This window comes from Eurytemora carolleeae, unplaced genomic scaffold (genome assembly GCF_000591075.1).
Source record: "Eurytemora carolleeae unplaced genomic scaffold, Eaff_2.0 scaffold53, whole genome shotgun sequence".
Lineage (NCBI taxonomy): Eukaryota > Metazoa > Arthropoda > Copepoda > Calanoida > Temoridae > Eurytemora > Eurytemora carolleeae.
Window position 1 is genome coordinate 123,079 of NW_019396380.1, and position 15,572 is coordinate 138,650.

Genomic DNA, 15,572 nt, shown 5'->3' on the forward strand with positions numbered 1-15,572 from the left:
CTCCGGTGTTTCATTCTGACTGCCAGTCTGCCGGGCTGGGATGTGTAGAGGGGTGGGGTGGGGGGGGGACGAAGAAGCGAGGGTGACATGTGGACAGAAAAGGATTCATACGTCTTGAAAACAAGCAACGGGTAACGGCATCGGAGTCGGAGTCGGTAAAATCGTCTTCCTTATATTTCGAATTTGTGTTAACAATTTTACTTTGAAATCAATTTCAATATAACATGACTCTCATATAATATTTGTATTGATATTTGGTATCAAACAAATTGCCAAATAATGGGAAAAGGCATTCTAAACTATTCACCAACTGTCATGTTTCGTGGGAAACCCTGTATAAGAGCAAAGAGCTTTATTATATTGAAGATTAAGGAAATTCAGCGTTTGTTTACATACAGTATACAATGTTCTGAATGAATTATGGTGGTTAACAATTAACATTCTTAATAAAGCAAGAAAAAGTTCAGTTCTAAGGTCATCAAATCGTAAACATACAAAAAAATTGACAACCCACTAAACATTTATTTAGTCTCGGGATCGTAATATTCAGAGAAATTGAGGTCGTCTTGACAGTCTCAGGGTAACCCTGTATTATAAAGAAAATATAAGTTTCAATCTTTGAAACCTTGAATTCAAGGGTCTGTGTTATATACTCCCTGAGATGTAGCTGGGTAATGATTAAGTACACCTGGATCAGTAATAATTCATGTCAGACGTCTAACAATCTAGGAATGGTGCACCAAAAAATAAGAAAATATATCTATAAAGTTTATTGTAATCTCTGTTTGTATGTCTGATCATAACTCAGGAACCCTTTGGCCGATTTGCCTCAAATTTTGATCGGGGAACTCGGAAGAACCACGGGAGTGTAGATTCAGGGTTGCCCACAAAGGATGAGACTTCAGAGACGATTATATGAAATTTATAATGTCTGTTTCCTTATAATCATTATTCCCTGCAACTATAAACTTTTTGGTTCTTTGTCAAATCTATAAATAAACCATTAAGAGACTATATTTAAGCAGAAGACAAAATTTCACCTTGAAATCATATAAAGAGTTTAGGTCGTCTTCACAGTCTCATCCCTAGTGGGTAACCCTGTTGTTTAAGATATCTGGTTACAAAGATATAAATGACGAGTGAAAAATTCTTTTAGTTTAACTAGGAAAATGTTGGTAAATAATTTTGAAAATGTTGGTAAATAATTTTGAAAATGTTGGTAAATAATTTTGAAAATGTTGGTAAATAATTTTGAAAATGTTGGTAAATATTGCGAAATACTTTTCTAAATATTTTTCTCAGAGAGTTGAATTAAATTTTGAGACACCCAGCTGATATGTTCTTAATGCTTTATTAAGCAGATGGTTGTGTAATTAGAACATTGTGTTTTATAAAACATATAAAATCATATTTAACAATGGACTTTCATATTTATATGTAGATTGTAGGTAAATTGAACTACTTATACGCACAATTGAAAATACTTTATATTCAAACAGAAAAAGCTTTTAGAGACACTGTTGTGAATCGGGCATTGATATCTTTGCATGGAGTGTCACTTAAAATTACGCTTACAGTCCCTTTAAATGTTTCCGAAATATTCCATTAATCCCAGATTTTCTACCATGCGGTTAATAACTAAGATTAGATGGTTTTACATCGAATGTCGTCTTCAACAGAATTATTAGACAAATTATAATTAAATATTGCAAACGTGCATTCAAAATATTCAACTGATTAACAGGGAACATTTTTTCAACCTTTTGCAAATAATTGCATGAGATATGTTTATATTAAGTAATTGTTAAAGTTCTTATCTAAAGGAACCTAAGTTGTAATTTGAAGGGAGACTCCATATTGAGGAGGTCACGTCAGGTTCACAACAGTACCCTTATCCCCTTCATCTGATCAATGAATCGTAAGATATCGTCGTTTTTCTAACATAAAAGTTGAATTATCTTATCTTTTTAAATCATGCTTTCAAATACTTAAATATGAATTCTCATTTTGGCAGCTTATAACCTACTTATATTTGCCTGGTATTTTTATTGCGATTAATTGCATAGTTTTCACATTTAACAATCTGATTTTGTTCCAACATTATATTGTCTGGGTCCCACGATATAAGCATATGGTTCTCATTAAGTATTAGAGACGTAAGGAGGGGTGGCCGGTGGTAAGGGGGACAGGGGGGAATAAGGAATAAGGGGGGTGGTTGGTTTGGGAAACAGAAGGGGAAGAAAGGGGCGGAAGATGGAACAGGGGTAGAAGAATGGGAAGAAGGAGGGGTAGAAGGGAGGAGGAAGAAAAGGGAAGGTCAAATAGAAAATATAGAGGAAAGGGGAAAACGATGAGTGGTTATTAATTGGGAAGATCTATCTATCTATCTAACTATCTATCTATCTATCTATCTATCTGTCTATCTATCTATCTATCTATCTATCTATCTATCTATCTATCTATCTATCTATCTATCTATCTATCTGTCTATCTATCTATCTATCTATCTATCTATCTATCTATCTATCTATCTATCTATCTATCTATCTATCTATCTATCTATCTATCTATCTATCTATCTATCTATTTATCTATCTTTCTTTCTATCTATCTATCTATATATCTATATGTCTATCTATCTATCTATCTATCTATCTATCTATCTATCTATCTATCTATCTATCTATCTATCTATTTATCTATCTATCTATCTATCTATATATCTATCTATCTATCTATAACTATCAATCTATCTATCTATCTATATACCTATCTATCTATATATCAATCTATCTATATATCTATTTATCTATTTATCTATTTAACTATCTATCTAACTATCTATCTATCTATCTAACTATTTATCTATCTATCTATCTATCTATCTATCTATCTATCTATCTATCTATTTATCTATCTTTCTTTCTATCTATCTATCTATATATCTATATGTCTATCTATCTATCTATATATCTATCTATCTATCTACTGTTTAGTATTCAGTAAAACGTAAACCATGTTGTTGTAACGGTCTATAAAACTGTGAGAATAAAATGTTTAGTTAGTCTTAGTAAAGAAACCTTGAAATTTGCACGCTCAGAGCCTTTTCCGTTTTAAGTGCTCTCAAGAAATTTCAGTTATTGAGGCTTCCATAGTCGTTTTAATTATTAGACATTTTTTATTTTATATTTTTTCAGTTTCTTGGAATCGCTTAGGTCTTTTATTATTTGAGATTCTAGCCCTTTTAGCCATTTCTGCTCTCATAATAGCCCTTTTAGTTTTTTTGTGATCTCATAACCCTTTTGGATTGTGGAGCGCTCATTGTCCTTTAAAATTATTAGAGATCGTATATGCCCTTTTATTTTGTTGAGTGCTCGTAGCCTTTTTAGTGGTTTGGGCTTCTATAGCCCTTCCAGTAATTCAAGGTTCTATAGCCTTTTTAATTATTTAAGCTTCTGTAGCCCTTCTGATTATTTGAGCTTCTGTAGCCTTTTTAGTTATTTGAGATTCTATAGTCTTTTTAATTATTTAAGCTTCTGTAGCCCTTCTGATTATTTGAGCTTCTGTAGCCTTTTTAGTTATTTGAGATTCTATAGTCTTTTTAGCTATTTGATTAAGCCCTTTTATATATTTGTCCTCTCAATTCTTAGTTTTTGAGCGCTAATAGTCCTTTTTGTTCTTAATGAGGTCCTTTAGTCCTTTTAGATATTTAAACGTTCACTGTCTTTTTAAATATTTATATGCTCACTGTCCTTTTAGATATTCATATGCTCACTGTCCTTTTATATATTTATACACTCACTGTCCTTTTAGATATTTATACACTCACTGTCCTTTTAGATATTTATACGCTCCCTGTCCTTTTAGATAATTATATGCTCACTGTCTTTAGATATTTATACGCTCACTGTACTTTTAGATATTTATAAGCTGACTGTACTTTTAGATATTTATACGCTCACTGTCCTTTTAGATATTTATATGTTCCATGTACTTTTAGATATTTCTATGCTCACTGTACTTTTAGATATTTATACGCTCACTGTCCTTTTAGATATTTATACGCTCACTGTCCTTTTAGATATTTATACACTCACTGTCCTTTTAGATATTTATACGCTCACTGTACTTTTAGATATTTATAAGCTGACTGTACTTTTAGATATTTATATGCTCACTGTCCTTTTAGATATTTAAACGCTCACAGTCCTTTTAGATATTTATACACTCACTGTCCTTTTAGATATTTATACAATCACTGTCCTATTAGATTTTTATACGCTCACTGTACTTTTATATATTTATACGCTCACTGTCCTTTTAGATATTTATACTCTCACTGTCTTTTTATATATTTTTACGCTCACTGTCCTTTTAGATATTTATACGCTCACTGTCCTTTTAGATATTTATATGCTCACTGTCCTTTTAGATATTTATATGCTCACTGTACTTTTAGATATTTATATGTTCACTGTACTTTAGATATTTATATGCTCAATGTCCTTTTATATATTTATACGCTCACTGTCCTTTTAGATATTTATATGCTCACTGTACTTTTAGATATTTATATGCTCACTGTCCTTTTATATATTTATACGCTCACTGTCCTTTTAGATATTTATACAATTATATGTTCACTGTCCTTTTAGATATTTATACGTGCTCACTGTACTTTTATATATTTATATGCTCACTGTCCTTTTAGATATTTATATGCTCACTGTCCTTTTTATTATATGTTCACTGTCCTTTTAGATATTTATATGCTCACTGTCCTTTTAGATATTTATATGCTCACTGTACTTTTAGATATTTATATGCTCACTGTCCTTTTTATTATATGTTCAATGACAGCTCTTCAAGTTTTAGTGTGCTTCCTCCACGGCCATTCCATCCATTTTTAGTTATTTCAGTTCTTTGGGCTCTCATAGTCCTTTTGTTATTTCATACTCCTTTCAGTAATTTCATAGCCCTTTTTTTAGTCATTTTAAAACCTTCCAGTAATTGTATAGCGCTTGCAGTCATTTTATAGCCTTTTCAGTTCATTTATAGCCCTTTCAGTTAAATTCAAAAATATTTTAAAAATACGTTTCGACAATCTTAAATTTTGTTTAGAAAGAATGGACTGGAATTTGTTGTCTGCTAGGGAAAAGTTGTTTTATATTAATACAAAAAAATGTAAATTTTTTATTTCTTATTTTTTGACCTGGAGAAATTTAGTTTAAAAAATTTTAATTTTAAATCTTTCTTCATTTTTATTTATAAGTTCGACTCTAATGATCCCGAATTTTCAATTAATAACACTTTTTTCTGCAGTCCGGAAGATAGCCATGTGTTAAGGTATGTTTTTTATGTGTAAAATACTAAACTCTGAATTTTATTAACACATGAACAGGGGGGGGGATCACTTGAAATTACGATTACAGTCCTTTTAAATATTATTTTATCTGTAACCATATTTCTTGCTTTAACATTATGAGAACAATACAAAGTAAGAGTACATGGTGTCCAAGTTATTTTTTAATCAAATTTTTTTTGGATGCAAAATTATGGTCAATCAAGATTGGCGAGTGCGGATTTTTTTCAATTCATTGTTCATTAACAACCCATTTCATTATTTTTTGTTCAGAAAAAAATTTAATTTTTTCGTTTTCTTAATTTTCATCCGTCTTATTTTGTTCGTTTTCTAACTGAACGATCGTTAATTTTAATGTTTCGTTTTGATAAAAAGAGTCTTTTTTCTCTGAACGATTCAAATCGTAAATATTCATCGTTTGTTAATTTTTCTGATCGACATCATCGTTCACTAAAAAATTTCGTTCGCTCGCAACAACGATGCCCATCTTTATAATGATTTTTAACGATCAAATGCAATTAAAATTAAATTAAAAACAACAATAACCAGAAAAAATTTGAATTTTTTTACCCTAATGATTTTAATTTATTCATCAAAGATCTTAATATTTCATTTTAGATGAAATGGTTTGTTAGAATTTAAAATCTTGTAGATTAAATTAATGATTTAATCCTATATTCTTAATCGTTTCCTTGTTCATATCTCTGTAGGGGGGGGGGATTTTTGATTAAAAGATCGTTTTAAAGAGACTTAAAACATCATTTCTTCATTCATTCCAAATAAAGATTGACATTTCAGATTAACAACAGTACTCTTAAAAACATTTCAGATTAACAACAGTACTCTTAAAAACATTAGCTCAAGTAGTCATCAGATTTCCATGTTTCTGTTTCTCAAAACTTTATTTATGGTTTCTCTGCAATAGTAACATCATTTATTGCTTCGGAAATGAGATAGAAAATATCAGAATCATTTACTTTTCAAGCCATATCTCCAAACTTCATATATTACGGTTTCAATGGTACTGTTGTGAATCGGTCATATCCCTTTAAAATCTAAGTTCACATAAATTAATATGATATTCCCTGTAAGTAAAAAAAGAAATTGTCTCAAAAATGAATTTGTTATGGGCTTGACAATGAATTAGAATAAAGAAAAAACAGCTAGCAAACTCTTAAAAGTATAAATATTTATTTTTGTTTCGAAAGCTTTTTAAATGTAAAGATATGATTTTTCCAAATATTTAGATAAAATTAACGAAAAGTCCAAAACAATTTTAGAACAAAACAACAAGAAGAGAGTTTTCCTTTTATCTCACACACAGTGATCTAAAGATTGAAAGCTCTCGCACAAAACTCGTTCAGAATTTTGCCATTTCAACTTCTTAAAAATTGCTAAAATTGCTAGTTTACAATTTACATATTTGGCAAAAAAGTGTAAGTGAGATCGAGAGATAAAATCCATTATACACTGTAAAGTTGATCCAGTCTTGAGCACTGATACAACGTTTCATAGCAATCTGGATCTATGTGCGCAATCATTTTTTAAAATCATTTTACTATTTGATATTTACAATATATTTATATTATTTCTTTATTATCTAGACCTTTACTATATGGTGACCAAATAATAGGATATGCAGAAGAGGTTTCTGGAAATATTTATAGGTGAAACAAACACAGATTTAATAATATTTATAGGTGAAACAAACACATATTTAATAATATTTATAGGTGAAACAAACACATATTTAATAATATTTATAGGTGAAACAAACACATATTTATTATAGCAACTTAATAATTTTCTATTCATAGTTAATAAATCAATTTTACATCAAATCAACCCAGTTTCATATCAAAATAATTGGAAAATCAAACCAATTTTATAACAAATCAATTGGTTAATCAAACCAATTTTTCATAAGATCTTCTGGTTAATACAGCAAATTTTATATTAAACCAACTGGTTAATCAAACCAATTACACTATAGGATCTTTTGGTTCATTAAGCAAATTTTACTTAAATTAATTGACGTTTATCTTAACAATTTTACATTAAATCAATCGGTTAATCAAACCAATTTTACATTAAATCAATTGGTTTATCTAAACAATTTAATATAAAATTTATTGATTCGTCAAATCAATTCTACATTAAATCAAGGGGTTAATTATTTCAATTTTACATTAAATCAGGGGTTGATTATTTCAATTTTACATTAAATCAAGGGTTAATTATTTCAATTTTACATTAAATCAAGGGAATTTTACATTAAATCAGGGGTTGATTATTTCAATTTTACATTAAATCAGGGGTTGATTATTTCAATTTTACATTAAATCAGGGGTTGATTATTTCTAAGGAGAATTGAATAGAAGGAGGGGGCGATAGGGTTTCCGTACTCTTTGCGGTGACGTTTTTGGACTGCTGAAGAACTAGTTTTTGCGTAACAACAATAATAAAGATTGTAAAAATAACACAAATGATAAACAAACATCTGGCATTTCTGGCGTTAGATGAAGATTCACCGTATACTAACTCATGTTTGTTTACATTAGATCGGCTGCCTTTGAGGGGGGGGGCTAGAAGTTTTTAAGCCAGTTTTGAACCAAAAAATCTTAAAGTCAGAACAAATAAGAAGCGCGCTTGGGCGATTAATTTGTTTGATCTGAAAAACTCACAAAGGGTCATAATTATTGACTATCAACTAAAATACTAGTTTAATACATAGATTTTTAACTTATCACACATTATAGTTTATTAAGAAAGATGTTTTGCCTGTTTTACATTGTAATGTTTTAGTGGCTAATTGCATCAAAACAAAAAACTGACGGTACAAGATGTTTAGCTATGAGTTAATCTCTAAGAAATGTAATACTGAAATTTTTTAATCACGAACAGCCAATATTTTTTTCTAATACAGGGATAGTAAAGGATGTAAATTGTAGATGCTTGTAAAGATTAAAAAGCTCAAATCTCCCGTTTTCACAAAAATAAAGTTCGAAAAAAACATCCTGCAAGCTTGAGGATGACTTTATAACAGCTTCTCCTAAACCTGACCATATATTATATTTAATTTCAATTTGTCTCTATATGTTACTTTTTTCTGTACGATGGTTCATTAGAATCATTAATCTTATAAAAGAAGGGAAAAGAATAAGCTTCTCCAAATACAAAAAATCAATTATCATTTTACATGACCGGTTAGAAATAGAAATTCCCAAATAACTTATTTCAGAAAGCACTCAAATTTCCTTTAATTTGAAGAAAAAATAATCCTTTGCAGAAAAAAATAGATTCTATGCCAATTTTCTCCCCTTTTTTTAATTTTTCGTAAAATTTACATGCATATAACCTATCTGGTAATTTTTTTTGTTCTTAACTTGCTTTATATGTTACTATTATTGATTATTGTTCCTTATTCATGTAGAGTATAAATGACATTTTTTGCGCATATGTATGTTTCCTTTTTTTGTACCTTTATGTGTTGATCATTATTTCATGTTTACGAATTAAATTCCCAGTTCTTTAATTTTTTTTCCTAATTCCTAGTTCTTTCATTTTTTTGCAAACTTGTAACATGCTTAGTGTTTTTTTTTGTTCCTATTCCTAACAATGTGTCCCTAGAGCCTAATCCTTGTTCTAAAACGTTTATTTTTCTTCCTAATTCCCTAAAATATTTTTATTTCTTTTTTTGTTGCATGTTCCGAGCTGGCCCAATAGTCAATGTTCCTCCTGTTATAGTTCCATTTATCGTTCTTTTGTTCCTCTTTTGATGATTTTTTTTTGTTCCTAACTCACCCAACCCAAAATCTGTGTTATTGCATATTGTTCCCTTTTAAAAAAACCTCTAACCTTGTTCCTAAAATCCTAAATTGCTTCACTTACATGTTGTTGTTCCTTGTTTTAAGTAAGACATTTCTTCTTATCTATGATTTGATATACCAACACCAAGTTCTCAGTTTTTGTATTTAACATCATATTCCTTCAAACAACTAGAAAAATGGGTACTTAAACGATTAAATTAATTAGGAAAATTATTTTAGCAAAGGAATTGAGTTTTAGCAACAAATTCAAATGTTCTAACTCCTATATCTTTGCAACCCGATGGTGTAAACCTGTGATATTTCAAACTACAACTATTTGATCAAACAGAATTCATAGTTTGAAATGTCTAAGATCTACTACATCGGGTCACAAAGATATAGGGGTTAGAAAGACAGAGTTTTTGGCAAAAACTCAATTCCTTTGGAAAATTCAGGTGGGGGGGGGGGCAACGCTCACACCTGTCTCCATCAGGGGGGGCGAAGGTACTCCCGCCTCCCCCCCTTGTATCCGCGCTTGGTTTGGTATATTTGTAACTGATTTTATTGATGTTAATGATTTAAAAAACCTCAATAAACAACGCTATGCAAAGGAATTGAGTTTTTCCCTCAAACTCCAATATTATATTCCCTATAACTTTTCAACCTCATGGTGTATACCTTTGATTTTTCAAACTTAAATTATTTGATCTAACAGAATTCATAGTTTGAAATATCTCAGGCCTTTGACATCGGGTTGCAAAGATAACGGAATTATAAAATCAGAGTTTGTAGAAAAGATTCAATTCCTTCCATTATCATTATTTTTTTGTGAAGATATTATCTTTTACCTCCACCCAGTGTTTCATCAAATTTCTTAAATTGTACCATTGAAATCCAACTAAAAAAAAGGTTATATTTTTTTTAACAAAAATATTTTTCTTGAATTTCCAGTTTTTTGTCTGGATTAAACAGTGGGTCTTTTTCTTCATCAAATTCATCACCTCCTTCTTCTTCTTCTTCTTCTTCTTCTTCTTCTTCTTCTTCTTCTTCTTCTTCTTCTTCTTCTTCCTCTTCTTCATCACCTTCTCCATCTTCTTTATCCTCAACATTTCCAACTGTTAAAGAAGACGAAGAACTGGCTTTCCTTTTAGAAAAAACGGATAAACAGGTGTGCTGAAAAACTTAAAGGGGAATTTCCACGAAATTTTAATCAAACATTCATATAAAGGGACTGTATGCGAATTTAAAGTGACTCTTCATGCCCGATTTACATCAGTACCCTGCTTTGTCTGATCAAGTATGAATTAGATATCTATGTTTTTCTTTATTAAACTGTTTTTATTTGTTAGTGGTTTTCTACGTAAGTGACTTACGCCTTTCTTGCTTAATAAAACAATGAAGAAATTCACATAAATAAACACTTTTTGATTGAAGAAAACTACGGAATATTAGTTGGTCAGATTAAGGTTTCAAGGGTACCGTTGTAAATCAGGCATTTCTATTTTTGAATGGATGGCCATTTAAAATTTCGCTTACTTTATTGGGTTGAACGACTAATTTAAAGGGAATTCTTTGATTAAAACCTTTGTGTGGGAAAAAATTATGAAGTTTAAATTTGTGGGTTTTAATGACGTGACTAAAAGGAAATGTTCGCACAAAAATTTACCTCTATCTGTTGCGTAAAATTTGTAGAACTCAAAACCGAATTCAATTCGGGATTTTCATGCTTAGCGAACACTCCCTTTGATAATTGATGCAACAGAGCCAAGGAAAGAAATTGACGGAATTATCTGTTCAACAGATAATCGACAATATTATCTTCTTTTTTACTCAGATTAAGTTTAAAATGGTACCGTTGTGAATTTGGCATGTAACTCTTTTAGCAGGGGTAGCACATACTTACGTTTGCTTTGAAATTACATTGTAATCGGATTTTATAATAATAATAACTAATGATTATCTATTTAAGTTATTTTCTGCATTATTTATAGGAGTTCTTTTTACAGGTATTTTTCAATAATTTAAATTTAAAATATGATTTTAATTATAAAAAATATATTTTAAGGCATCCTTTATTCAGTTCTTCTTCTTCATTTTCCTAATCTAGGTATTTTTTTACATTTCAAATTACTAGGCTTTTAGGGCGCTTCGCGCTTATCTTCTATTTTAAATTTTAATTGTGGCTTTATCTGTGAGCATCTTATCTTTCTACAGTATAAAACAAAAAAAGTTTGCGGATTTTTAAAATTTTACAAAAATAAAAAACTTATATACACAAATTTTTTAAATTTTGATCATTCATAAACCTTCCCTGGGGTTACGTGAGGTCCCACACAAAATTTGGGCCCAATCGGTTCAGCCGCTTTGACTTTTATTGGATTTGGATACAAACAAACAGACAGACAAGCTAAATTTATATATAGATGTGTAAATGTAGGTAAAATGTTTTTATATTGAATATTATTATTGTGCATTTTTTTGATCATTTTGCAACAAAAAATATTTCTAAATAAATTTACAGTTAATTTAAGGAACTATAAACATCATTTTAAGCTATCCTCCATTGATACCGTGGCATGTTCGATTCACACTATCAACTTTTTAAAATCTTTTTCATAGCAACATTTTTATTAAACGTGTTTATTTCTTTAAATTTTATTTTTAGCCTTGCTGCATAAATTCTCAAATCTCTCTTACATATAAAACACAATTGAAAACCATTTTTTTCAGATTAATTTTTTTTTGATCAGACGGAGGATTTTAGTGCCCTCTTTCGAAAACCGTTTATTGTTGTGAGTGTAATTATTGCTTCTTACAAACAAGAAATGCGCAATTCACTTTCGCAAATGAAAATAAACAGTTTCAAGAAATAAAAACATGGATATCTAATTAATACTTGATCAGAAAAAGCATTTAAAGGTTTCATTGTAAATCGGGCATTGCCATCTTTGAATAGAAGGTCGTTTGAAATTACGCTTACAGTCCCTTATCATTCACATTTGGTTACATCTATAAACGTTACATCAATACTAAATCAAGGGTGGTAAAGTAGCGTACGGTGGTAAAAAATTTGTTTGTAAAGTAGCGTACTCTATGAATTGTCTAAAATATGACGCAGCAAGGTCAATGTGTCAGGCAATAATTAAAACAATTGTAATCAGTATTTAAACTCTCACGTATTTCTTTAAATATTTGTTATCAAAGGGACTATACGTGTAATTTCAAGTGATCCTCCATGCAAATATGATAATGCCTAGATCACAACATTACCCCTGAAATTGTAATCGAATCAATAATGTGGAAGCAATTGTCGTTTTCTAGTTTTCTAAGTATTTATCTCTGATAATTTCTTTATTTTTTCTGCAGTAGAAATGCGCAAGTCACTTTTGAAGAGAAAAGGCAATTAAAATTAATTTTTCCAACAACACAACTGATTTGTTAGAATTGTGTTCCTTGAAAACAAATATTTACTATCACGTCTAGAAAGTGATTATTAATATATTTTTAGATTAGATTAATATGAATAAAATCCGACAACCTTGATCAGTCAAAGGTTTAAAGTGTGAATCGTACATGCTTTAGCAAAGGGTCATTTTAAATTACGATAAAAAATTACAACTTAATAAATTTGTATTTCAGCGACTGAGCGAAACTGTTCTTCCAACTTAAGGAAAAGAGTTAAATTCATTAATTATCAAATTTAAAATATTGATTTCATAAAAAGGAAAAGAGTTAAATTCATTAATTATCAAATTTAAAATATTGATTTCATAAAAAGGAAAAGAGTTAAATTCATTAATTATGAAATTTAAAATATTGATTTCATAAAAAGGAAAAGAGTTAAAATTTAAAATATTGATTTCATAAAAAGGACCTTCAGATTAGGCTGGATTAAGATAGATAGTTATCAAAGAATTCATTATTAAATTTAAAATATTGATTTCAGATTAGGCTGGATTAAGAAGAAGAGTCAGGAGGGGGCACAGCATCATATCTACTAAGAAATCGCAAAATTTTTTCATTAAATAATTTGCTCTGTAAAAAGTTCTGGAGATATAAAAAGTGCACTGGCCTGTCCAGCACTTCAGAACCCAGGAGCTGTTGCTCTTACAGTAGGTAATAACATTTTTTAAATGTAAAAAATACTTTTTTAAATGTAAAACATACTTTTTTAAATGTAAAACAGAATTTTTTAAATGTAAAACAGAATTATTTTTAAATGTAAAACAGAATTTTTTAAATGTAAAACAGAATTTTTTAAATGTAAAACATTCTTTTTTAAATGTAAAACAGAATAGTTTAAATGTAAAACAGAATTTTTTTAATGTAAAAAAGAATTTTTTAAATGTAAAAAAGAATTTTTTAAATGTAAAACAGATTTGTGTAAATGTAAAACAGATTTGTGTAATTGTAAAACAGATTTTTAAAATGTGAAACTATTTTTTTTAAAAGTCAAACAGATTCATTTTAAAGGCAAAACATTGTTTAATGTCAAACATATTTTTCTAAATGTAAAACAGATGTGTGTAAATGTAAAAAAGATTTTTTAAATGTAAAGACGATTTTTAAAATGTAAAACAGATTTTTAAAAATGTAAAACATATTTTATAAATGAAAAACAGATTTGAATAAATGTAAATTAGATTTGATAAAACAGATTTATTTTAAAATATAATAAAACAATACAGCGATATTCGGCATTTTCACTTTATCCATGTACGAAAGGGGTATTTTCTGCGTGTCAACAACTAATGCTATTTTAGCATTTGATCTAGATATGATTTGGCTTTATTACTTATTTACTAAAATTACTTATTTTACACATCTTATCAAAAAAAATCCTGTAAATCTATTTTAATTGTTTGAATTATGACCACCAAATTGTTATAAAAAAAAACGAAGTTTTACGTCCCTACAATTAAAGTTGTAGTTGCGTTTTTTCAAATTTTTTCCGAACAAGCTCATTTTTGTTATATTTTAAGTTTGGATTCCTATACTGGTGATTACAGTTCTGCAGGGGTTCTCCACAGCTGTTATTCAATCTTTCAGGTTTTTTTTAATTGAAAATACAATGCAGGGTTACCTCCAAAAATGAGCCTTTGGCAAATTTAAATTTTTTCAGTAAATACAGAAATTCTTATTGAAAATGCAGAAAATAGGATTGGCCCGATTCTGATTCATACAATACGGGTGTTTTAAAATAAAAAAACACATATTTTATCATTATTTTCAGGTCGTCATTGAAATCTCATTTTTTTGGGTAACCCTGCATTGCATTTTAAAAAGTCTGCTAAAACTAGCTCGTGTTTTTTTCTAAAGTAAAAGGGTGTCCCATTAAACATGGGAATTCAGTGACGAATTCGATATCGTCTTTTTAAATAATTCTTTGATTTAGTATAGTGATACCTACTGAGAAAGCTCTAATCTGTAAGAGTTTCGTCTGCTATAATGTTCACATTTTGTTTGTTTATGTTTAGACTGTTTACGGTTGTATTTAGTAAAACAAGAAAATTACAGTATACAAACAGAGTAAACTTGTCTGTCTTCACTGTTCATCTTGCCGAGACATTAAAGACACAACTTTACAGCCATTTACCGTTTTCATTAAATAAACTCTAGCAGACATAATGATATTAAGGCTTTTGAAATTAGGTATTACAATTCTAATTCATAACAATGACGATATCCAATTCGTCACTGAATTCCCATGTTTTTTCGGACACCCTGTATTTAACTTGCTTAAAATTAAAAACGCAATTACCATAGATTCTAATGTGGAAACTTTTAAATGGACTAAATTCGGTTTAATTTTTTCAATTTCGCGAAGAGAGAGAATAGCTTAAACTCAGTTCGTCAATTCAAAAGTTCCTGGGTCTATATTTTAAATATTGAAATTTTTAATTTTAGTTCTGAGGAGCAGGATACATTTACTCCTTCAGTAATCAACCAATCCCCTGCAGCGGCAACCACCTCGGATAAACGACTAGAAGCCGCCGCTGACACGGCGGCGGCAAATAGCTTGAATAAACGCTTGGCAGCCGCCGCTGAGATGGATGAGAAAATAGCCGCTGAAACCGCCAACATTATGAGACTTATACAGATGTACGAATTAGACCTTAATTATTTGTAGAATATAGATTAAAAGTTAAAATTTTGAAAATCAGCGAAATTTTTTTTATAATATATTCCGCGAAATTTTTTGTTTTGCAATGTACACAAAGATAACATGTTCAAAATTTAACTTGTAAAGTGCTTTGCTACTAGTAAAACAATTTGAATTTCTAACAACATCAAATTAAACCAGCTAAATATTGTTTTAATGTCGTTTTCATGTTCCACAGTTTTCTGGTTCTCATGCACACTATAGTTTCAGTAGAAGTAAATATTTCCGTTTACTGATA

General features: G+C 29.5%; 1 protein-coding gene across 1 annotated transcript; it reads left to right on the top strand.

Annotated features, from left to right (window-relative positions):
- The first annotated feature begins 9,535 nt into the window (after positions 1–9,535).
- Positions 9,536–15,322, top strand: LOC111702070 (cell wall integrity and stress response component 1-like). Its single transcript, XM_023473632.1, has 8 exons — positions 9,536–9,558; positions 10,123–10,339; positions 11,141–11,177; positions 11,237–11,278; positions 12,811–12,841; positions 13,217–13,287; positions 14,154–14,220; positions 15,079–15,322. Exons 1-8 carry the CDS (start codon positions 9,536–9,538, stop codon positions 15,299–15,301), a joined length of 711 nt encoding a protein of 236 aa, XP_023329400.1. The 3' UTR covers positions 15,302–15,322.
- Positions 15,323–15,572: the final 250 nt, after the last annotated feature.

What these genes read in the sequence shown, in the direction of transcription:
- LOC111702070 (XM_023473632.1), top strand. Translation starts at nt 9,536, where the DNA reads ATGTCTAAGATCTACTACATCGG. An exon ending in TATAGGAGTTCTTTTTACAG is followed by an intron (nt 11,178 to 11,236) that starts GTATTTTTCAAT and finishes ATATATTTTAAG; the next exon opens with GCATCCTTTATTCAGTTCTT. An exon ending in GCTGTTATTCAATCTTTCAG is followed by an intron (nt 14,221 to 15,078) that starts GTTTTTTTTAAT and finishes TTTTAATTTTAG; the next exon opens with TTCTGAGGAGCAGGATACAT.